The sequence below is a fragment of the Physeter macrocephalus genome, chromosome 5 (genome assembly GCF_002837175.3).
Source record: "Physeter macrocephalus isolate SW-GA chromosome 5, ASM283717v5, whole genome shotgun sequence".
Taxonomy (NCBI): Eukaryota; Metazoa; Chordata; class Mammalia; order Artiodactyla; family Physeteridae; genus Physeter; species Physeter macrocephalus.
The window spans coordinates 19,396,974-19,419,631 of record NC_041218.1 but is presented as its reverse complement, the minus strand read 5'-3'; the positions used below and the strand labels follow the sequence as shown (position 1 = coordinate 19,419,631).

The 22,658-nt window shown below is 39.2% G+C and overlaps 1 protein-coding gene across 4 annotated transcripts in view; it reads left to right on the top strand.

Annotated features, from left to right (window-relative positions):
* Window positions 1-22,658, top strand: part of EXOC4 (exocyst complex component 4) — an 869,227-nt gene that overhangs the window by 799,902 nt on the left and 46,667 nt on the right. For all 4 annotated transcript variants that reach the window (XM_024130229.2, XM_024130235.3, XM_028489724.2 and 1 more), the window contains exons 16-17: window positions 6,500-6,678; window positions 10,006-10,165. In XM_024130229.2, coding sequence (XP_023985997.1) covers window positions 6,500-6,678; window positions 10,006-10,165 — 339 coding nt within the window. The remainder of the gene's footprint in view (window positions 1-6,499; window positions 6,679-10,005; window positions 10,166-22,658) is intronic.

Here is a 22,658-nt window from a genome sequence, read left to right as displayed (position 1 = left end):
GAAACATCAAGATCAAAGACCTCAGGATCAGAAAGTGTATAGTAATACATTTTCTTTTGTCTTACTGTGAGACGTTATTAAAGTTGATAGAGTATTGCCTTTTTGTTTCGAGTCTTTAGTAGATTTCGGTTTTAAAAATGTAAATAGGATTTTGGTTCGTGGACTCCTGTTAGAACTTGGCTATCTTGCAGGTGTGCTCAGGCAAAGCTTACTTGATAATGTATTGTTGATGTCACTTCTTTTGTATGCTGCTTGCTTTTTTCATTCTTCATTATCTTGTCCAGCGAGTTACTTCTTTATTGCTTGTGAAGACCTTTGAGTAGGGCAACTGAAGTAGCATTGTAGATTTGGAGTCTGTTTTACTCAGCATTATTTCTGATCTTATTTCTTACATTCAGTTGCTGAGAAATAAAGCCTTTTCCTCTATGATTTCTGAGTTGTTTTATGATACGTATTAGATTTGTTTTCTATTTATTTACAAGCTGACAGTGAAATAAATCGGGTATTTTCTGTGAATAAGATAAATGCAATCGACAGGGGAAAAAAAAGCACCCAGTAACACTCTGATGCCTCTGTTACCTGGGTTGCATAGAAAAACAAGGGAACATCAAATTAATTACTATCACAGCTCCTGGAATTTATGCCATTGGTTGTGTGGGTTCACGGTGTGTTCTTCATTTGGAATTATCAGCTTGTAGTGTAGTTAATTCCAAGTAGGATACTTTCAAGGCATCTTTGCCTTACTCAAAAGTCTTTGAGTAAGATCTTTTCAATCCTTGACCTCTATCCTGCCCTTTTTATTTTTGTACATATTGGCAGTACTGTTCTTAATAATGCCGAACATATTTTAGTCATTGTTTATTAACTTTACAAGAAACTATTCAATGCTGTAACACCTATTGCTATAGCTCCTTTATCATTAGTTTAAAAACAGAAAAAGATCATTTTAAGAATAAATAGCAAAAAAAGACTGAGTTTTAGAGTCCTGGATGCAGAATTATCTTTCCCTGATTTTAAATGAAAACACTCAACCTGTTTATTTTTTCCAAATTAAGTTGCCTTATGTCTTCATTTAACATGGTTTCGACATTCAGGTTGCTTTCCTGTGAATGTGCTCCAGATTCTCTTTGTCCCTGTTCAAGTATGGTACAAAAAACTCGACAGAACACTCCATGTACGGCTCAGATAGTGAATGTCGACACATTTTATTCATTCCTTGTCACAGTAACAAGCTTTTGTTTGTTTGTACAGTTGATGATAGAAAATGAATAAGGAAAATCTCAAATAAATCATTACTGTAGTTGTCCGAAGCTAGAGTAGAGGAGATGGCTAAGTGCTCGGGGCACCCACAGTGGGTGACTGTGGAAGAAACCATTAGCACCTAGAAGGCAGGAATCAGGTGTGCCTCCTTCACTGCTGTGGCTCCAGAACCTGGGACAGTCCTGCTGCATAATAAGCGCTCAGGGACTCTCGAGAATTAGCTGGTTTGAAATCAAACCCAGATAAAGTTAAGTGTGGGTTCCCCAAACAAAACCTGTAGCTCATTAAAGAAAATGAATGGGTTTGGAGATCATTTTCACTTGGCAGTCCATGACATGTATTTAAGGGGTACAAAGACTGAATGGCCAGCATCAGCCTTGTGATCATCAGCCGCTAAGGTTTGTTTTGTTCCCATCCCGCTGTAAAGGAGAATTAGAACTTAGGCCCTGTGGTCCAGGATCTGGTACACCGAAGAAGTGGCTAGTTAGGCACTGTCTCTGGCACTTTTACCCAAGAAGCCACTGTAATAAGAGAGCACAGATAGAATAAACAAAAAAACTTAATGGGAAAAAATTAATGGGGAAAGCTAGCAAGTGCAGAACAACTTCAAATGCCAAAAATTTGTCTTATTCCCTCAAATATTTTATATCCATAGCCCATCTTTTTCTTTAACATTGTTAAAGTTAAAGCCAAAAAGGGTTCTCCCTGCCTATGTGTCTATCCACACATACTCTTCTTCCTCCTAATAAACACTTTACTTGTTTCACTGAAAAAACAAAACCAAAAAAACCGAAAAGGGTTCTCAAATCCAGTAGGTTCTGTGTTGAAGGACCCATCCAAAGAGCATGTGACATTTTACCTGGGTCACTGTAGGTCACATTTAACCACTAAGCAGTGCTTTTTTACAGTCTGAATCATAAAGAATGTGACACCCCCCAAGAGATGAAAGACATGGTGAGACCATTAAAAATTGTTGAGGTTTTTTTTTTTTTTTTCTATTTGAACTTTAGAAGAAGAAAATTAGGTTTGCCATTTGAGTCTAAGACGCTGAGAATGTCACCTTTATCAGCTGATTTCTCTCACCATCAGGAGGGTTCTAAGTGGGTTGAACAGTAACTGCCTGTCGCTGTTGGTAGCCTAAGTGTGCACTTTCTGAAAGCCACCCATCCCGCTGTGTCATCAGCAATATTTGCAGAAAACTTTAATGCCAAAGTTGTGTTAAGGTCAGCAACCACATGCCAGAATTCAAAAGAAAAAGAAAAAAAAAAAAAAAAACTCTTTCTGAATTTGACACTTGCCAATGACTATTTTAATTTCTTTTCATCTCTAATCATTTTGGGAGAGGAAGATAATATCTTAAAACAGTTTTTATCCCTCCTCTCTGCCACTCACTTCAGGATCTCATAAGCACTCACCTCCAATCCATAGTAATTTTCCTAAGTAGTCTCTACTTCTAATTTCTACCATTCTCCACCATTAATTCACCCTTTATACTGTGCGGAGGCATCTTGCCAAAGCTCGTATCTGATTATACAATTTCACCTCTTAAAATCCTCTTAAGACTCCCTGTGACTTCTCACGTAAAGTCCAGAGTCCTTAGATGGCCTCAAAGCTTACGATGACCTGGCCCCTGCCCGTCTCCCCAAGCTCCCCTCATGCCTCTGTCATGTGATCTGTGTGTACTAAAAGGAACTTCTGGTCATTCCTTAAAACTGTCCTCCATTCACACCCTCATGCCTTTGTATTGATATATGGTCTTCCCATCGTCTGAGGTTGTAATGTCTACAATTTACTGTAAAAATACTTTAGCATTAATGGCTTGATTTTATTTTCAACTAAGAGTTACTTAGTCTAAATTTCAACCACAGTAGCAATCAGTTTCCCTAGGCATGAATCCCACTCCAGGGTTGATCAACTTTCATTATATCAAAAAGGTCACATTCTGGAGGGACTGCAACTGATGCCGTTACTGGCATCCTGATCAAAACCATATACTTTAATAATTAGCACATGAACGTCAGAATGAGTTTTTATTGGCAAAATTAATCATTAGTTGATTAGCAGCTGTTAAGGTGATCACCTGTCATGAAAATGAACTAGTAGTCAAGATACTTGGATTCCCTTCCATGAGCAGGTTATAAAAATATAGCACATCCTGTGTAAAACTTAGCTTAAAATGGATCATAGCTCTAAATGTAAAACCTCAAACTATAAAACTCCTAGAAGCAAATATAGGAAGAAATCTTTGTAACTTTGTTTGGGCAAAGATTTCTTAAAGCTGACCCCCAGAGTACGATCCATAAAAGAAAAAGCTGATAAATTAAACTTCATCAAAATTTAAAACAATTCTTTGAAAGACATCGCTAAGATGAAAAGACAAGCCAAAGATTGGGAGAAAATGTTTACAAAATGCATGTCAACTTGTATCCAGCATATATAAAGAACTCTCAAAAGTTAGTAATAAGAAAACAAGTCAATAAAAAAATTAGGCAAATGATGTGAACACAAACATATATGGATGGTGGGACTTCGCCTTCCAATGCAGGGAGCGCGGGTTCGATCCTGGTCAGGGAGCTGGGGTCCCACATGCCCCTTGGCCAAAAAAAACAAAGCATAAAGCAGAAGCAATTTGTAACAAGTTCAGTAAAGACTTTTAAAATGGTCCAAATCAAAAATCTTAAAAAAATAAAGATGTATAGATGGCAAACAAACACATGAAAATATGTCCAGCATCATTAGTCACTAGGAAAATGCAAATTAAAACCACAATGAGACACCACTGTACATCTATTAGAATGACTTAAAAAAATTTTTTTTTAATTGATAAGCACTTGAGGACATTATCCTGAGAGAAATAAGCTAGACAAAGAAAGACAACTACTGCATGGTATCATTTATATGTGGAATCTTTTTTTTAAAAAATCACAGAAACAGAGTAGAAAAGTGGTGGCTGGAGGATGAGGGAAATAGGAAGTGGCTGGTAAAAGGGTACAAATTTCAGCTCTAAGGTAAATAAGGTCTGAGGATCTAATGTAAACCAGAATGACTGTAGTTGATAACACTGTATTGTACAATTGAAATTTGCTGAGAGAGTAGTACTTCATGTTCTCATTGTTATAAAGCAGAAACTAACACACCATTGTAAAGCAATTATACTCCAATAAAGATGTTAAAAAAAAAAGGCTAAATATGTGAGGTGATGGGTGTGTTAATTAACTAGATGAAGGGAATCCTTTCACAGGGTGTACATATATCAAATTACCATGGCATACACTAAATATCTTATAATTTAATGTCAATTATACCTCCATAAAGCTTAAATTGAAAAAAAAACTGACGGCAGTAAGTGCTTTTGAGGATGTGGAGCAACTGGAACTCTTGTACATTGGCAGTAGGAAAGCAAAATAGCACAGCTGCTTTGGAAAACAGTTTGGCAGTTTCTTATAAAATTAAGCGTATACCTACCATATGATGCAGCAATCCCACTTGTAGATATTTATCCAAGAAAAAGGAAATTTTATATTTACACAAAAACCTATACACGAAGCAGCTTTTTTCATAATCACCCCAAACTAGAAACAACCCAGATGTTAGCTGGTGAAGGGTTAAATTGTAGCACATCCATATGCAGGAGGCCACTCAGCAATAACAAGGAATGAACAGCAACATGGATAAATCTCAAATTGAAAGAAGCCAAACCCCAAAGGCTACATGCTGTATGATTGCATTTATATGGCGTTCTGGAAGAGACAAAACTGTGGGGACTGAAAATAGAGCCGTGGCTGCAAGAGCCTTGGGGTATAAGAAGGGGTTGTCTTCAAGGGTGGCACAAGGGAATTCTGAAGGTGATGGTGTTGTTCTATAATTTGATTATGGTGATGCTTATACAGCTGGTTGCATTTGTCAAAACTCATTAAACTGTACACTAAAACGGGTGAATTTACTGTTGGTAAATTATCTGACAATAAACCTGACTTTAAAAGAGAAAACTTATGGTTAAACCTATAGTTGCATCATTAGGGATGATGTGGCCATTTGTTTAGGAATATTTCTTGTTACCTGATGCCAACTCTAAGCATAACAGAATCCTAACTCTGAATTGTCATTATGTCTACTTCCAGTCCACCTTCCATGTCAAGATCAGACAGAGAACCTAAAACAATCACTAAGCTTACAGAACAACCTGTTTCAACTATGCCTGCCAATGGATGGTGCAGGGGTTTTGTATGTTTGTTTTTAATAAATACCTGTATGAGGGGTAGAATTATTTGGCCTGAAACGTCTTTCATTACAGCTTAATACAGAGGTTATGGAGTAGCCAATCCTTACCCATCTCAGAGTTCCGTGGCAGTTAGTGATAGACCTACCAAAAAGAACCTAAGAATTTTACATTATCAGACTGACTCGGGGCATTTCAACATAGGAATGTACTCCTTCCTCAAGCTCACTCAGATACGTCCTCTATGACAGGTATCACCTCCTGTTCTGAACCTTTCCTCCGCAAACTTCCATGGCACCCTGGGTACACATGCTTCTGCGTGAGAAACTGTCATCTTTTGTCATTTTTCTCACGGTCATCCCCATTAGGCTGTGGAGTCTTTAATGGCACAAACTGTGTCTTACATTCCCAGGGCCTAGCACAATTTCTAACATACTCATGCATGTTCAGTCAGTGTTTTGGTTAAGTAATAGATTAACAGTAATAAATATAATATTGCCAGCCCCTGTGCTCTATACTCTTTCTATGTAGTAGCTCCTCGGAGCACCTTATGAGGTATGTGTTGTTATCATCCCCATTTCACAGATAAGGAAACTGAGGCCTAGAGAGAGAAAGTAACTTATCTGAAGTCACATAGCTAGTAAATGGCAATTGAAACCGGTTTCAAAGATCTGTGACCTCTGCCTCTCATTTTCACTACAACAGTATCTGCTTGAAAGAGATAATGCTTTTCACTCTATGCAAACAATCTTGTCATGGAAAGGATTTTAGAGCTCATCTACTCCTCACCCCCAATGTATGGATTAAACAAGCGAGGATCACAGAAGCTGACTTGCTTGAGATCACTCGGTTTTTCTACAGAATAACTTAGAAGGATTTCTGGTGAAAAGGGGGAGGGATACATAAAAATTTACAGGGCCACTGCTGTATTAAATTTTGGGGTGCTCTGTCACAAGAAGATGGTTATTTTCATGAGAAAGAGTTATTACTCACTGCTTTCCCCATCTCTCTCCCTTGCAGGGTTCACTGTTTCCACTATCTCATCCCTCTGGCGAAGGAGGGGAACTATGCCATTGTCGCTAACGTGGAAAGTATGGATTATGACCCTCTGGTGGTCAAGCTCAACAAAGACATCAGCGCCATTGAGGAGGCCATGAGTGCCAGCCTCCAGCAGCACAAGTTCCAGTATATATTTGAAGGTCAGACCCTGCCTCTGTCCCTGGGAGTTTGGGAGGAAGGAAAGGTGAAGGTTTTCCTCATCTTCTCTATTACTGAAGTTCAAAACTTGTAGGAAAAGGTGGTTGATTTTTTTGTTTGTTTTTCCTTTTGGATTAAAGCTGCAATACCTAGTCTGTGTGTGTGTGTCTAGGTAGGCAACAATATGGCTTCCATCTGCTCCTTCTTGATAAGGAGATTTAATCCGAGATAAGGCAGATGGCAGCCAGTCTGCCTCCTTGACATGCTGCTCCTGAGTCCTAGGTAAATGTGTGGAGTGGACCACAGATTAACGCAAGAGGAGCTCATAAAGGAATAAGAAACACACACACACCATACAGAGACAACCCTGAAAGATCCCCTCATTGACTGAAATTATCACTGGAAGGGGAAGTTTTCTCTCAGAGAATGAATTGTTGTCTGAAAAAAACAGAAACCTCTGGGGCTTCCCTGGTGGCGCAGTGGTTGCGCGTCCGCCTGCCGATGCAGGGGAACCGGGTTCGCGCCCCGGTCCGGGAGGATCCCACGTGCCGCGGAGCGGCTGGGCCCGTGAGCCACGGCCGCTGAGCCTGCGCGTCCGGAGCCTGTGCTCCGCAACGGGGGAGGCCGCAGCAGAGGGAGGCCCGCATACCACAAAAAAAAAAAAAAAAAAACCAGAAACCTCTGATGAGCAGCAGTTTTAAGAAGGCTGCATCCATAAATGCCTTCAGGGTCAAGCAAGTAAGGAAGGGTGTGAAAGACGGTACTTTCCCAAGGCATTCGCCGTCAACATTTAAAAGAATGCACCACCAGCCAAATAATTTTCATGATGTATTCCTCCAAAGGACCCCTTTTAGGATTTCAAATTATATCCCCTTTTTTTCTTGTTCTGCTTGGCTTGTATGTAGACTTGGGGGCCAAAAGTATCTGTGGCATCTCACAGAATTGAGCCAGTGTTATTTAAAGCAATTAAGAAGGTATTTAGTGCAAAGGATTGTGGCAGCCTAAAGATGGAAAGAGAGTGTCAGTGCATGACCATGTCTTGCTTTATGAAATGGTTCTGTTCTAGCAAATGTGGACCCCCTGCCCCCTAAAAAAATCCTATTTTCCCATTAAATTATAGTGATGGAGATCTGTTCTGAAGGGGAGTATCCCTAAAAGACTTTAGCCAGATAGTATGGAAAGGTTAGCTATTAGTCAGGCCCATGGCTCTGTGAATTGGAGACTGCAGCAATACTCTGTAGCTTGACGGTACAGGGCACATCTAAAAAATCACTTTCCTGACTACGCAGAATTCCCTTCGGGCTCTTGACAGTGGCTCTTCCGAGCCCCACATACCAACATTCACATCCCAGAGGGTTCCTCTCATTTTGACCAGACATTTCTCTTTTTTTGCTCTATGCGGGCCTCTCACTGTCGTGGCCTCTCCCGTTGCGGAGCACAGGCTCCGGACGCGCAGGCCCGGCGGCCGTGGCTCACGGGCCCAGCCGCTCCGCGGCATGTGGGATCCTCCCGGACCGGGGCGCGAACCCGCGTCCCCTGCGTCGGCAGGCGGACGCGCAACCACTGCGCCACCAGGGAAGCCCCTGACCAGACATTTGTTAACATCTAATTCTGCTGGGCAGCAACATCTTCTTGAGGTACAGGTATAATCCTCTGACATAGAAGAGATTTTAACTAAAAAATAAAAAATCATAAATTTGAGGATTCCTATTTAAAAAGCTAGCTATCCCTCTCTGATATCACTTTCTAAATTCAAAAGGCATGACATTGAGTTTCCCAAGTTGGGGAGGTGGCAGTGGTCTCACTCTTCTTGGTGTGTCAAGAAGGAGTATTTTATTTTATTTTTTTTTAAGGAGTATTTTAATCACAGATATTGTTTAGAATTCCCGATGGATAGTGATAATACAAAGCAGACCAACTTTTAATTGGTTTATTATTATAATCGCTTATACTTAATTGGTATATACATTTATTTCTTTATTTATTATTCTCTACAAGCGTTGCATTGCCTCATAGTGTACACGTAGGGCAGGCCACACTAAAGCACTGCAGAACAAAATTTTGCGTGAAGTTACGGGCTCAGGAGAATCACAGCAAAATAACCTACAGAGGTTTTTCACATAAACTGTCTTGCTTTAAATGTAAAATCCATGTGTGTGTTTCTTTCCCTTCGAGCGAAAAGCTTTTTACTTCGCTTTCAAAAAGTAGCACATACACGCGAATTTGTGGTCTTGAAGCAACACTGGGTGAGTGTAGCTGAAGCAAGAGACAGTGCCTTCTCCTGTCCTTTTTCTATATTTATCCGAATCAAGGGAAAACTCATTCTGAAGACAGAAGGAGCCATTGACCCTGAAATTACGCCCTGAGACAAAAATAGTAGACTGCTTGTGACTAGTCAGACTAACTTTAGAATTCTGGGGAGAACATCTTGCCAGAGTCCAACTTTGTAAGAATAAGAGAAAGAGAAGGAAGAGAGGTTTACTTATTTCCAAGTATTTAGAATTAAAGTCTCACTTCTAAGAATGGTAACCCACATGTGCCTCGGGTTGTTCTGAGCCAGCATTCCTCAACTTCATTACCTAGGGTAACCTGAATGGGACCTCTTAGTTTGTTGATGTACTACCCAGCTCTTTGCTGAATTTCATAGACCTTAAGACAGTCCTTTGGCGATGAGAACGAATCACTTACGATACCCCAGAGAAGCGCACAGGTGTCTTGTAGGAACTCCACAGTTAATGCATGATCTGCTCTTCCTTTGCACTTTGTTTCTGATTACATTCTCTCCAGTTACTACTTTAGAAGTATACTCCATTGTCAGTGTTGAGGTGTAGTAACATTAATGCCAATAGCCCATTTTCTTATTTCTACTTATGTAGGTTGCCAATCAACTTTTGAGCCAAAAGTACACCCCTACCTGTTTTGTAGGAGGAAAAGGAGACCAAACAGATCATCATATTTACATGTGTCCTTCTCCGCTTTAAAATAACTGTACCGAAAAACAAGAGTTCTATGCACTTCAGTAGTTTAAAACAACCTGGCATGGACTCTAAGCCCTGGAATGGTGGCTTTAACTGTATATGGCAGTGCTGGAGCTGCAGATATACCAGGTTTTTTGCCAGCAGAAAGTCTCCCCGCTTATAACTACTTGGGCACTGTCTAAATACTCTGAAATCATTGTAAGATCAGCTGGTCCAACCATCAGAAATAAGTTTTTCCTTGGTCATTAAAATTTTCTGAGCAGTAGAAGAGAGAAATCCTGTGTCGGTTTATGCCAGATGGCACTAATCTGTCTTCTCTTTCCTCCCCACTGCCCTGTGCTGATCCCTCAGGCCTAGGACACCTCATCTCCTGCATCCTTATTAACGGCGCCCAGTACTTCAGGCGCATCAGTGAGTCTGGCATCAAGAAGATGTGTAGGAACATTTTTGTCCTTCAGCAGAATTTGACCAACATCACCATGTCTCGGGAGGCAGACCTGGACTTTGCAAGGTAGGAGGAAAGATTGGGCTCAGTTCCTGTACCAAAGCCAAGGCCTCATTGTCTATCAAGTCATTTTAAAAAATGGGTTCTTAGTACTTAAAAACTTAGTTTAAAAAAAAATGAAACAAGTGATGGATGTTAATTAAACTTATTGTGATGATCATTTCACAATATATGCATATATTGAATTATTATGTTGTACCTCTGAAACTAATATGTCAATTATTCCTCAATTTCAAAAAAAGGAAAAAAATGGAATAGATGTACTTTGGTTATAGAGAAGGTAATTCTCTAAAATTCTATTGGATGTTTAACAACTCTTAAACAGGTAATTTTTCCTATTGTCTAACCTAAGTTCTTTTACTACAGAACTTTAGTAACTTTATTTTCTCATTGTAAAAGTAATATATGCTCATTGCATAAAATATGTAACATAAAATATAAAGAAGAATATATAAACATTAGTCATAAACTTTTAATCTAGAGACTATGATATTTGATATACTGTCTCCTGGTTTTTGTACATGTGTCTAGGTGAGTTTTCTCATGGGCATGCATATCATTTCTCTTTACAAAATTGTTAATGAGTTTTTTACTCATTTAATTGCGTTTTCCTATATCAATAATAATCTGTGAAAGCATGGTTTTTCCCATATCCATTAATATCCCTTGAAAGTATTATTTTTAACAGCTGAACAAATGTTCCATGGAGTAAGCAAACCATAATTTATTTATCTAAGTATATGCAGATTTGTAGACATTTGGATCTTTTACATTTCCTCTCATCCTAAATAACGTGTTGAATGTATTTTTACATGAATCTGTTTCCTCATCTCTTCTGTCTTTCCCAGTTGAAACCCATCCCCCCTTCTTTTTTTCATTGGGGGGAAAATGGTTACTCATCACTGTTTGCACTGTTCCTTTATGTAATTGAAGGTTCTTTTTTAAATAGCATTTCACTTTCTCTTTTCTAGGGTTGCTGATCTCAGTTTTTAGTGTTTCCTTATAATACACTTTTTCAAACACAAGAGTTAATTTTATTCTCTCTTCATATGGTATCAACACTAGCCATACCTTTCTTAAATCAGTGGACCTTTGTAGCTTTAATGAAAACTTAAGTTTTGAACAGGATGGATAATGATTATGGTGTTGGTGCTTTATTGACGATTATACCTAGATGAATTATTCCATGAACTCCTTTATGGCTAGGAAGTCTTTTGTTTTTAATAGTCCAGAATGCTCCTACCTAATATTTAGTATTTCTGTGTTTTTTCACTTGATTTTTTGATTCTTGTAGAAGTTCAAGAAAATTTGAAATAATTCTTGAGCCACTTAAGGGGATGATGAAATGTTATATTACTTTGACAATTATTAAGACATCTATGCTAGGATCTTTGTTTTGAAATTGTATAACCATGTATCTTCACTTTTAACCTGTCTTCTCCAATCTGTCACTCCATTTGTTCCATGCTACCCTGTTGTTCTGATTTTCTGTCCTCCTTCCCTGTCTTTCTTTCTGTTTGTGTGTGTGTTCATTAAATTCCCTATTTTAGGCTAAATTTGTTGGCAAGCGTTCCTTGCTCAGATCAGGGAAACCAGGTGTGACTGAATGCTGCATTTATTTGGTCTCTCTGATGGGGAATGATCTCATTACTGAATTAGTCTATTCATAATAACATTGACAAGGGGAAGATAAGAACATGGAGGCCTGAGGGATACAGAGAAGCATTACTAATTCTCTGAGGAATATAATTCCTAAATTCAATCATCCTTTTTTTAAATGATTTTTTTTTTTATTTAGCTGAAATAAGTAAATTAACACAGCTTTTGGCAGACAGTATGGGGCCCGAACACACGGTAAAAACGCTAGCATCTGAATAATGAAATGTTGACTGGGCGGTCTTGAGGTTGGCATCGATGGGCCGTATACCGGCAAAGCAATTTTTCAGCAAAGCCATGCCTTTCACAGTTGGATTTGGGAGTGGTATCCAAGGAAGTGGGTGTAAGCTGAAATGTGACCTCTTGGGAGAGGTACTGCTATTGCTACTCTTAATGGGTTATGAGAGGAGATAGGCTAGCGTAAGTATATAGCATTGGATGATTCTGTCCTGATCCCAGCTCAAAAGACACATGTTTACCAGACTTGTAAGCTCCAGGAAGCCCAGATTTTTTCTGTTTCCTCGGTGCATGGACCAGAGTAAGTGCTCATTTTGTGTATTGGATGAATGACTAGGTATCAAATCAAGGCTTCTTTTTGTGGTAAAGAATTTGGATAATGACAAAGTTTAGTTTATCTTTAATGCCCTGAACGTTCTAACCAGCTCACGTGGATCAGTTTTCTTATTGGCTTATGAGAAACAGAGCATCTCCCTTGCAATTCTTTCTTTGTAGAGAGAAAGTGTTACAAAAAGGAGCACTACATCCCTACTATTCATAGTCTCTTTCTCCTTCATTTTCTCTCGCTCTCATACATACACATATACATAAACACACTTCATAGCCTTATTATTTTCTGTTCTTGTTTTTGGTAGGGACAGGTTTTATGAAATGGGCTCCATCAATTCTACTGAATGTGAAGCTATGTAAAATAAATATAACAGCGATACCAAAATAGCCAGCAATAATAGACTGTAGCAGCAGTGTGTCTCAGCATTCCTTAAGCAATGTCTAATCAAGCATAGACAGCATCTGTATTTCCAGCAAATCTCTATAGGAATGTTATCTTCTAACACAGTAATTAATCACTAGTTGCCATGTGTCAGAAAACTTATTTAACAAGAAGTTGCAAGGCTCTTGTAGTTTTTTACTTTCATAGCCTTCCTGGCCAGTGGAAAATAGAACACTCCTTCCATAATAAAGAAATGAGAGATCTGGACTGATTCCATTTATGCTGACTCTTTTACTCAGCGGTATTGTTGAGTAGTGGTAAAACACTACTCGGTGGTATTGTTGAGTTGTCTCTTTTTTCATACATACCTTTGCTCCAGCTAATCTCTAATAGGGATAAATCTTGGGTAAGCAAAGGGTCAAGATAACCTATAACATGACCAGAATTGCAGAGAGACCCTGTCCGCTATGGTAATTTTCTCTGCTATGGTTTTGACCCTTTTGACCCCACTGCTGATTTTTCAGACTCAAAAAGAGGCTTTGTCCTGGAAGATCACTACGGACTAACTAGAAAGTAGAAGGCCTCTAGGAGTGTGCTCTTTAGTTGCCTTCATCAGAGATCATCTTACCCTGAGCTGTCCTGTGCTTCGAAGCAACCCAGGAGTCCAGGAGTAATGGGAGAAGTCTGAATGGGCACGGAAGTCCCCAGGGTGGATATGGCAATCTCTATAGTTCAAGTGAAGCCATTATTGAACAAAAAAATAAATCCCAGAGTTTTCTTCCTAGTACTTCCATCTCTTCCCCCATTCTCCCTTTTGTATCTATCTCTCTCATTACAGTGCCTCTCTTTTCTCCTTTCTCTCCCCTTTTGCCTCTCTGATCTCTGCTTAATTTTGTGGTCCTTTTGGTTTTCTTTAGACTGGTATCTCTCATTCTTTAATCTGACACAGATAAGGAAATGAAAGCTAAGGTTCAGGAAGTGGTAAGGTTCTAACACATAAGAAAGCTTCCTCGTCCTTTTATTCATTCATTCATTCATTCAACAAATATGTATTGAGCGTGCATTCTCTCTAGGTCCTGCCCTTGTGGAAGTTACATTATTGTGGGCAAGACAGACAAACAAATAAGTAAGGTACAAAGTATGTCAGATGATGATACGTGCCATGGTGAAAAATCAGACATAAGAAGGAGAATAGAGTGTGCCAGGGTATAACGAAGGTAACCTGCAATTTTCAAGTGTTCACGGAAGTCCTTAATGAGATGGTAGCGTTTGAGGAAAGACCTAAAGGAAGCGTAGGAGCAAGCCATGTGGATATCTAGGTGAGCTTACGAGGAAGGAAGCTCTAGGAGCAAAGAACTAGAGGGAGGCATATATTAAGCATTTAAAGAACAGTAGAAAGGCCAGTATGGCTGAAGTGAATGAACAAGGAAAAAGTAAGAGATGAAGTCAGAGGTTTAATCTAAGAAGCTGAGATCTCGAAGACGATTATAATAACATTGACCTTTACTCTGAGTGAGGTAGGAAGCTGTTAGAGGGGTGGGGACAGAAGAATGCCATAATATGACTTATATCATAAAAGAATCGCTCTGGCTGCTACGTTGAAAATAGACGATTTTCCATTTTTCCTGAAGAGGGGAGGTTACAGACAAGGGCAAAAACAGAAGGATCTGTTAGAAAACTATTGCAATAATCTGGGTGAAAGATATTGGTGATTCAGACCAAGACGGTAGGAGTGGAGAGGATGAGAAATCGTCAGATTAGGATCTATTTTAAAAGTAAATATGACAGGATTTGCTGAGGGATTGAAGTGAACAAATGCCCCCAAGGTTTTTGTTCTGAGCAGTTCAAAGGATGGAATGTTCATTTATTGAAATTGAGCCAGACCATGGGAAAGGCAGGTTGAGTTGAGGGGGTGGGCTAAGGGGGCAAATACGAAGGGGCTATCAAGAGTTTGGATTTAGGAATACGAAGTTTGAGATACCTATTAAACACCTAAATAGAGGTAAAGAAGAGAGAGCTGGATATACAAATGTAGAGCTCAGGAAAGAAGTGTAGGCTAGAAATAGGAGTTTGGGATTTGTTAGCATATAGGTGGGATTTTAGAGCCATGAGACAAGAGTGAGAGGTGAGATCTCAATGAGAACACAAGTAGAGGGAAAAGAAAGGCTGACCAAGAATTGGTCCTTGGGTCCTCCACTGTGTAGATGTTGGAATACTGGAGAAGAACCAGCAAAGGAACCTGAAAAGGAGCAGCCAGTGAAGTAGGAAAATAACCAGGAGAGGTTTGTGTCCCAGAAGTGAAGAAAATGTTTTAAGAGGAGAGTGTCTTCATCTGTGTCAAATGCTGCTGGTAGGTTAAATTAGCTCAGGATGGAAAATCAGCCCCTAGTGGACTTGATAAGAGACCTGCATTCCTTTTTTTTTTTTTTCCGGATGTTAATTAGATTTATTGTGGTGATCATTTCACAATATATACAAATATTGACGCGTGTTGTACACCTGAAACTAATATAATGTTATATGTCAATTATAACCCCAATAAAAAAATCACTCTCTCTATATATATAGATATAGATATATGTGTATATACGTAATATAGTTTTATGTACACACATCCATTTCGTTCTGTTTCTCTGGAGAATGCTGAAGAATACAGGCAGTCACATTTTGTATTTTTAGATTCCTCATGAGAGGAGGTTGGCCATTCCTCAATATTCCATTGTTTTCCATGTTCCAGTGTTTCCTGCACTGGTTTTCCAGGTAAATTTCAGAATATCTTGGTTGGAAAAAAGGAAGATATTACTCTGTGTGTGTGTATGTGTGTGTGTGTGTGTGTGTGTGTGTGTAAACATAGGCAGTTCACATACAGAGAAATTTTCCAATGTAAAGGATCTTCATTATATTTAAACTCACACTCTTTTATGTACATCTAGAATACTCCTACCTGTTAGCTGTTTTCCTTCTCTTTTGGTCAGTAATCCTTTTCTTGGCTAGTTTGCTGACGTTTTCCATCTAAGATATGCCACAAGATTGATGGCCTCAAACCTTCAACTTCAGCTTTCCTCCTTTTGCAAGTTAGGATTGGGTTTGGGTCAACTCTGGGTCAAAAATATATTAGGTTAGTCATTTCAGATTGTGTTTAGATCCATAGATCAAGAACACACTAAAATTGAGATGGCTTCCTTGGCTGCCCTCTTAAACCATTGGACCTTTTAAGATTCTTTTTCCAGTTTTGGTTTCCTCTTCGCACTCTGCCTATACTGTTTCTGTTGAAAGTGCTGCAGGAAATCATTTCTTAAAACCTCAAAGCCCTACACTTATTTCATTTTTTAAAATTGCTTTTTTATTCCAGAAAACAAAGTGCTCCAAACAATTCTGGGGCACTTAGGTAGTAGTATGTTAGCAAGAACACTGTGGTGGGAGTCAAACCACTCTTAAGGTGCTGGAGTCCTAGCTTGGAGCTGTGTTACTTTATGTAAATCACTGAACTTCTCTGATGAAAATTGCACTGCCTACCTTAATGGAACTCAGGAACAGATGATATTGGATTTGGAAAATTAATTTGTAAGCTGTCAATGAATATCAAAGTGTATTAAATTTTTCTTCATTTCCTAAATAAATGGTACTTGATTTGTAGTCCCCTATCTACCACTTCCCATTTTCACATTAAATCAAAATTATAATCTCTTATATCCTTGGTGTTGGATAGTGAATAGACATACTGAAACCTCTAAGCATATTTGGAGACCCGTGTTCCTTTATCTGCCCTATACAACTTACCTAGTGTAGGAACAAGCTTCAAATGTATTTGGGAAAAGCTGCCCACTCCTCAGTTCCATGGTAGGGTCTGAAGCATTCAGGGCAAATAAAAATGCAATTAGAGTGGTTCTAGGGTGAGGTATAAAAGACCAAATTGGCAGCCTCCCTTTTCTCATTGGATGGTTACTAAGAAAGCCCTGCTCTTTCCAGCATAGGTACTCATCATCTATTTCCCATGATGTAGCAGAATTGTGATCACTCTTAGAGGGATACTAACCAAGTGATTTTGTTTTTAAAGATGGGCACTCTCTGCTTCTAGGTGCCCCACCCCTCTCTAGCCCCAGTCCCTCTTCCAGCAGCTCCAGGTTAGCTTTGGAGCTGTTCTATATATGCTGACTTAACCAGTGAAGCTCTAGATCTCCCATGTATAGTGCCCATACTGTGAAGCAGGAACATCTCCACAGAAGACACCAGAAAAATCTCACTGGTAGAGAAGGAACCATTTGGTACCTGGGGGCCAAAAGAGAAAAAAAATCTTACCTGAACTGCGGCCTCTAAACATAGGTTTATATGGAGAAGTACAATACATCAATATTTGTTTAACTCAATAAGAGATTGAATCAAGAAAGTGAAAGCCAATAGAGTGGGAGGAAATATTTGGATATCATATATCTGCTAAGGGATCATATCCAGAACATATAAAAAACTCTTACAACTCAATAATACAAAAACAAATAATCTAATTAAAGACTAGATAAAGATATCTCAGTAGCAATTAAAGACTAGATAAAGATATCTCAGTAGCAATGAGCATACCTAGTAACCCGAATCTGGTTTCTAAGTACTGTTCTTCAAAAAAAGGAAGCAGGGATCTTGGGGGACATGACTGATTGTAGGACTGGAGCAGGAAATATACAAGATGAGCCTGGAGCATCTTGTAGTACCAGAAAGTAAGGAAGTACTAAAAACATGCACACACATAACACATTGTGTCAAAGAGGCACAGGAACCAACAGAAAGAGCTCCCAGTGGCAAAGTTGGGATAATTTGAGTAAGAAAATAAATAAAGTAGTACTGAATTATAACCCAAAGTATAAAATAAATATCCATAAGTCCCTACTGATATAAATGATTGAATACATTGGTAAACGAGGAAGAGACAAATCTGTGCAGAAGCATTCCAAATAGATTATGTAGCTACTGTACTCTAAAGGTAGGGGAGGGACTTCCCTGGTGGCGCGGTGGTTAAGAATCCGCCTGCCAATACAGGGGACACGGGTTCGAGCCCTGGTCCGGGAAGATCCCACATGGCGCGGAGCAACTAAGCCCGTGCACCACAACTACTGAGCCTGCGCTCTAGAGCCTCCAAGCCACAACTACTGAGCCACGTGCCACAACTGCCGAGCCCGCGTGCCACAACTACTGAAGCCCGTGCGCCTAGAGCCAGTGCTCTGCAACAAGAGAAGCCACTGCAATGAGAAGCCCGCGCGCCTCAACAAAGAGTAGCCCCCACTCGCTGCAACTAGAGAAACCCCACTCACAGCAACAAAGACCCAATGCAGCCTAAATTAATAAATAAACTTATAAAAAGTAAAAGTAGGGGAGCCAAACATTCCACTTCTTAAGGTAGGTTTCACATAGTGACTTCCTTCCAGAGAGTACATATGGAATGGGGGAGAGTAACTTTATAGTGGAGAAATCTGACACATAGTATTTCAGCCAGGCAATCAAGGTCAGTATCAACATGCATAAATCATGCATATAATAAAGAGAAAAAATATCAAATAAATTCGAATACACGAACATCCTACAAAATACCTGCCCAGCACTCCTCAAAACTGTCAAGGTTATCAAAAACAAGGAAAATCTGACCAACTATTGTAGCCAAGAGGAACCTAAGAAGACATGACAACTACATGTCATGTAGTATCCTGGATAGGATTCTGAAACAGAGAAAGGATGTTAGGTAAAAACTAAGAACACGTGAATAAACTATGGACTTTAGTTAATAATAATGTATCAATATTGGTTCATCAGTTGTGATAAATGTATCATACTAATGTAAGATGTTAATAATAGGGAATCTGGGGGTAAGTTATATGGGAAATCTCTGTTCTGTCTTCTCAATTTTTCTGTAAATCTAAAACTATTGGGGAAAAATAAAATTATTAATAAAAAGACTAGGCAAAGGATTTGAATAGACATTTCTCCATAGAAGATATATAGATGGCTAATATACACATGAAAAGATGCTCAACATTATTTGTTACTAGGGAAATGCAAATCAAAATCAAAATCAGTTACCACATTACACCCACTAGGATTGCTATAATCAAAAAGAGACACTAGCAAGTGTTAGAGAGGGTGTGGAGAAACTGGAACATTCACACATTGCTGATAGGAATATAAAATGGTGCAGCTGCTTTGGAAAACAATTCATCAGTTCCTCAAAAAATTAAACATAGAGTTACCACATGACCCAGCAATTCTACTCCTAGACATATACCCAAGAGAAATGAAAACTTACATCTCCACAAAAATTTGTACACAAATTTTCGTGGCAGCATTATTCATAAAAGCCAAAGAGTGGAAACCAGCTAGGTAACCATCAACTGATAAATAAAATGTGATAAAGCCATACATACAATTGGTATCATTCAGCTAAAAACTAAAGTACTGATGTATGATACAACATGGATGAACCCTGAAAACTTTATGTTAAGTGAAAGAAGCCAGTTACAAAAGACCATATATTGTTTAACTCCATTCCTATGAAATGCCCCAAATGGCCAAAGTTACAGAGATAGAAAGGAGAGTGAGTAGTGGTTACTTAGAGTAGGTGGGTTGGAAGGAAATGGGGACAGGGGTACAAGGTTTCCTTTTGGGGTGATGAAAATGTTCTAAGATAGATTGTGCTGACAGTTGCACAACCTTGTAAATGTACTAAAAGACATTTAATTGTACACTTTAAATGAGTGAATTGTATGGTATGTGAATTACATCTCAATAAAGCTGGTTTTTTTTTTCTAGAAAAGAAAAACTAATACAATGTTATATGTCAATTATACCTCAATTTTTTTAAAGGTGGAGCTTTAAAGCTTTGAAAGTCCTAAATGTTAAGTCATAGGAAATAAGTAGCCCAAGTTTTTTACTCACATTAATGGGGAACTTTATAAAGGAAATATCTAACGCTTCTTTGAGTTTCCCTAACCCATCTGGAGAGAGAGGAGATGGAGGCAGAATTAATTTTTGGAGGAGGTGATACTTAATACTAATCTGAAATGAAATTATCCAGGGTAGGGAGAGAGCCATTTGGAACAGAAAGGGCAGTTCAGAGTGACTGGAGCAGATGCTCAAGGAAGGGAGTGATCAAGTATGAGACCTGAGGAGAAATCAGAGCTAGCTCAGGATAAGCCCCACCCTATCTATCAGAGGCTTTCTCTCCACAGTTTCAAATCATGCCTTCTTCTCCCACCAGCACTCCCTATATTCCTTACCCTGATTTATGTTTCAGCCCCTATCACCATCTAACATATTTTATATTTACTTGTTTATTTGTTCCTTGTCTATCTGTGAGCTCCAGAAGGCAAGGACTCTTGTTCACTTCTGTAGCCCCGGGGCTAAGAACAATACCTGGCATGTAGTAGGCATTCGATAAATATCTGTGGAGTGATAACTGTATTCTGTTGGTGACCTAAAGGGCTTTAAGCAGAAGAGTGAGATGGTCAGATTTGTATTCTAAGAAAATTATTTCGGTAGCTGTATAGGAAATGGACTTGAGGGCAATAAAACCGGAGGCCTTGCTGACCAATGAGAAGGTGATTGTAAAGAGAGAGGTGTGTAGGGCCTGAACCAGGTCAGTCCTGGTGGGGATGGAGGAGACAGATTTGAGACGTATGAACGAGCTAAAATGTGCGGCATTTAAAGAGTGATTGAATGGTGAAGATAATGGCGAAGACAGGCTTTGTGGAAGGAAGATCATCAGTGGACGTGACAAGTGTCAGATGCCTGTGAGATTTCCGAGTGGAGGTGGCTCATATGCAACAGGATGTGTAAGCTAGAAGCTTGGAGGAGAGTGAAGGGCGGGAGGGGCCTGGGTTGAACAGTTCGGGGAATCATCAGCATGGGGTTGTTGTTTAAAACTATTAGAGGAGATGGCGAACCATCTCCTGCGGAACACCAGCATGTAAAGGGCATGAGAAGGAAGAGGAACCCCTGAAGGGGATAGGGAAGGAATGGTCCCACAGTACAAGAGCCAGAAAAGGACAGCGTGTGAAAGTGCTGCCTGCACTGCAATAGTACTTTACCCACACATTGATGCAGCATCTTTCTTCTCAGTAAATGAAAGCATCTTCTCATTTTAATTTCTCCAACTCCTCTTTGAGGTGAACTGTTCAGGTGCTTTCCTCAAGGTGACAGAGCAAGTGACAAAGCCAGCTTAAATATATCAGTTTTGGACCCCTGCTTTATCCTTGACCTTGTACTTTCTCTAAGGCCAGGAATGACCTCTGGCGTAGCTGAGAATATTGAGTTCCTTCCAAGGGAGCTGCTTAGGTACACTTACTTCCTACAAACCTGTTGTACCAGGAACACTATTTTGGTTTTCTGCAGGAAAAGTTATGGGTTTTCCTATTTGGAGTGACCAGGGCATTGTTTGAGGGATAGGGATTAGCGATGACATGCTGCCATCTGCTGGAAGCTCCCACAGACATCTAGACAGACCTGTGGTCCCCTAACTCCCTGTCACTCTGATGAGTCAGGAGGGGGGTAAGCTTCAGAGGTGACTCGGCTGAAAATATAAAACACCCCCGCATTTCGTAAAAGTTTCTTTGCTTGCCTTGCTTGAAGAGCAACTTTGTTTCTAAAAAAAATTTGTTTTTCACATCATTTTCACATTTTCCCCCAACTTTATTGTGCCATTAGTCTTAACTGCCTTTCTGATTTGGGGGTAACCTATACCTTTTCCACCCTTTACCTGCAATACTCCAGATTTTTGACTCAAGATCATTAACCATGTGGATTCGTGATTGATGTTGTAGGAGAGATTAGTCTGCTGCCAAAATTCTTTTAATGATGATGCCACTAAAAATTCTGTTATACCTCTTGAATTTAACGATGATGCAAAACTAGCCCTGACTTTCCCAAGTACCCGAGTAAATTGGGAAATATAATAGGCTAAATAGCTTTAAGGAAGTATGCCGGTTAATAAAATTTAGTAACAAAACAAAAATTTGTATGGCATGATCTCTGAGGAAATTTTCGTAAATATCTTTATGAGTAGATTTAAATAGCATTACATCCCCCTAATTAAACTTTTATTTGACTTTGTTTCTGACCATACCTATTTCTAACCATACCACTTTCTACTGATCTCCTTTTTCTATATTTATTGCACTTATAGTAGGTACCATACATTCTAACAATTAATTGATAATCAGTTGCTTAATTAGGGCTCTCTGAAGGCAAGTGAATGTGCCTAGTGGTCTTCATATCCCCCGAGAGCACCATAAAACAATGAGTACTCAGAAGGCTCTCAAAAAGTAATACCTGTCAGTACTGGTCTTTGATTTCTCGTAAACCTATCTGATGTGTGAGGCCTTGATTAAGTAGGATTTCTTTTGATTACGCTCAATTAATGTCACCATACCTTGTACATATGTAATGTCAATGTATAATTCAGGGTTCCTTGAGATTATTGGCAGCCAGTGGTCGTGAATTGGAATGATTCAGAGATTAGCATAGATGACAGGTGTTATTATTTCCAATAAAGATCCCAAGGAAAAGAAATCAGAAGTGACTTGTCCAAAATCTGTCATCAAATTGTGCTATTTATATCCCCTGCACTACCTCTGTAGTCGTCATAGTGTGGAAATTAAATTAATTCACCCAGTGAGGCCATTTTCTGCCAGGAAAAGATTGCATTGTTCTAGAAAGGCATTCAGCTTATTCTGTGACTAAAGCCCATGAATGACCATTTATTGACTCTATTAGAATTCTTACTGAAAAACTTGAGGCTGAAAGCTGACCTGTCTTGTTTTATAAATTGAGATAGAGTATTTAATTTTTTTTTTTTTTTTTTTTTTTTTTTTGTGGTACGTGGGCCTCCCACTGTTGTGGCCTCTCCCATTGCGGGGC